The sequence below is a fragment of the Petaurus breviceps genome, unplaced genomic scaffold, assembly GCF_028583685.1.
Source record: "Petaurus breviceps papuanus isolate PSGF00001 unplaced genomic scaffold, PetGlider_PUasm1.0 90760, whole genome shotgun sequence".
Taxonomy (NCBI): domain Eukaryota; kingdom Metazoa; phylum Chordata; class Mammalia; order Diprotodontia; family Petauridae; genus Petaurus; species Petaurus breviceps.
In genome coordinates, this window is record NW_027187338.1 from 8,977,296 (window position 1) to 8,980,061 (window position 2,766).

Sequence of the window (2,766 nt, forward strand, 5' to 3'; positions counted from 1 at the left end):
CTTAGAACACAGAAGGTCAGAGCTAGGAGGGAACTGAGAACACAGAAGGTCAGAGTTGGGAGGGAACTTAGAACACAGGATGTCAGAGCTGGGAGGGAACTTAGAACACAGAAGGTCAGAGCTGAGAAGAATCTTAGAATATGGAATGTTAGAGGTGTAAGGAAACCTACAATACAGAATATAAAAAAGGCAGTGGGGGTAGTGTGTGTGCTTAAAACACAGTACGTCAGTGGTTTTAAGGGCCTTAAATATCACCTAGTCTGACCCTCTCATTTTACAGACAGGGAAACTGAGCCTTGGAATGGGGAAGGGACTTGCCCAAGGTCACGGGGGAGTCATTAGCAGAGAGACCTCCATGGGCACTCTGGGGAGGGGCAGCCTGGGAAGGAGGCAGGGAGGCGGGGGAGAGGGAGACTGGTCCATATGGACACCTCCTGGCTATGTCCATGTATGTCCACACATGGGCATGGAACACTGGAATGGTTTTCTCATTCATACACGTGCACACACCCCCTCACCAGGTCCTTGGGCAGCTGCGCGAGGACAGCAAAGGTAGATAATTGTTGGCATTGGCAACGAGTGTGGGCAGGCTGGGTCTCCAGGGTCTGGCAGCTCTCTGTGTCCCACTCCCCGGAGCTGGCATCCCTACAGATGGGAAGGCATCCTCGTCACTGGGGGAGAGGGGACCAGAGAAGGCCAAGGGACACCTGACTGCCCCTCCTGCCCCTGGTTAATGGTGCCAAGTGCACGACAGCTAGTATGAATTCCTTGAATCTGGAGGGTCTTGGTGAACACAGGGAGATGGGCTGACCCCCTAGATGACCAGTACACAAAGCACAAGATCACCGGGATGCCCAGGGAGAGGCTGGGAGGGAGAGCAAAACAGTGAATCAAGTTTACTTAGGCCTAGCTGGGCGCTGCCCTCAGAGATGAAGGTGCCGCCTGGCCCACTGCCCCTGAGGGGCTGTGCCACAGCCCAGGCTGAGTCTCTGTTGCCCCTGACTTGGGTCCTTTCCAGGGCCAGGCAGGCCCCACCTCTGGGCACCTGGGTACTCACGCTCTGGAATAATCCCATGTGGCACAGTGGGGATCTGAGGTACCCTGTGGACAGAGCAATGGCATGATGAGGAGTGAGGTCTGATCCCCAGGCCCATCTCCCTGCTCCCCTGCCCACCCTGGGGAAGCGTGAGAGCAGAGAACCAGAAAGAAGGGAGATGTGGAGTACAGAGAAAGGGGTGTTCACTGAGGAGGGATTGACTCTAGAAATGGGGCCGCCATGAGGAAGCCCGAGAGACAAGGGATTCCTCCCCACTGCCAGCGAGGAGAGGGCTGAGAGACAAGGGATCCCTCCCACTGCCAGCAAAGACTGGGCAGGAGCCTCCGAGGGCCCAGGATCCCCAACCTCACTCACATTGATGACGTGGGACAGCTCCACAGTAATAAGGGGCTCTGTCGGCTTGGTGGGCGGCCGCACGGTGACCGTCAGGACCCTGGAGCTAACTGCCAGAGGGGGCCTGGAGACAGAGGGAGAGGGCACAGGGGCTTGGCATGGCAGGTACCCCTTGTCCTCAGCTCCCCCCATGCTGCAGAGGTCTGGGTCCGACTGATTTGGAGGGTGCCCGGGGGGGATCCCTAGACTCGGCCCTTACCTGGGTGCTGGCAATATGAGGCCCAGAGTCCGGTACAGCACAGCCCCAATCACAAAGTAGGATGATTCGTCTGTTTCTGTGGGGAGAGGAAGCATCTGGGTAGAGTGGATTGGGATGTAGAGAGAGGGGAGACGAGTAGACACGTAGGCTGGGGCGACCGGTAGCAGGGAAGGCCTTACCAGAAGATGGGAGCCTCAGCACCTCCTTGGGCAAGAAAAGCCGGTCCTCGGAGTGCCGGGCCCAGTCCTTCATGCCCCGGCGACCCCGCATGGGAAAGGTGATGTCACTGGAGACTGCAGAAACTGGCTCCCTCTGGATGCTGATCACTGGGGTGGGGCACATAGGCCGTGGGCAGAGACAGAGAGACACAGAGGCCAGGGCAGAGATGATGAGACACAAAGACCACAGGCACAGATGGAGAGACACAGAAGCCAGGGCAGAGACGGAGAGACACAGAGACCACAGGTGGAGACAGAGAGACACAGAGGCCACGGGCGGAGAGGGAGAGACGCAGAGGTCGCGGGCAGAGACAGAGACAGAGGCCGGGGCAGAGATGGAGAGACACAGAGACCACAGGCAGAGATGGAGAGACACAGAGACCACAGGCGGAGACGGAGAGACACAGAGGCCGTGGGCAGAGACGGAGACACACAGAAAGAGGGAAGGGGGGTGAGGAGGGAAATGAATTAGCAGCAGCATCTCCCTATTGAACCACCCAGGTCTGTTTTGCTGCCCATCCCCCTGCCCCTAAGTAAGTGCAGCCTGACCCATACCCAGGTTGTCAGTGACGATGAGGGAACTCTGAAAAGCCTTGAGAGCATCCCCCACCAGATGGATGAAATCCTCCACCACCCGCAGCAGGTGAACAGAGCCTGGGGACACCTAGAAGGCCACAGGCAGCATGAAGAGCCTGGAGGCCCAGGGTCCCAGATGGGGCCCCTGATGGCATTTCTGGGCCCCTCACCATCCCACCACCCCATGGCCCAGGGTCCCAGATGAGGCCCCTGATGGTGCTGCTGGGCCCCTCATGATCCCACCACCCCATGGCCCAGGGTCCCAGATGGGACCCGTGATGGCACTTCTGGACCCCTCACCATCCCACCACCCCATGGCCCAG

General features: G+C 58.7%; 1 protein-coding gene across 1 annotated transcript in view; it reads right to left on the reverse strand.

Annotated features, from left to right (window-relative positions):
* Nucleotides 1-2,766, reverse strand: part of ADGRB2 (adhesion G protein-coupled receptor B2) — a 54,727-nt gene that overhangs the window by 18,298 nt on the left and 33,663 nt on the right. The window contains 6 exon segments of the mRNA XM_069068053.1: nt 519-645; nt 1,058-1,101; nt 1,412-1,514; nt 1,650-1,757; nt 1,759-1,975; nt 2,423-2,531. Of these exon segments, the coding sequence (XP_068924154.1) occupies nt 519-645; nt 1,058-1,101; nt 1,412-1,514; nt 1,650-1,757; nt 1,759-1,975; nt 2,423-2,531 (708 nt within the window).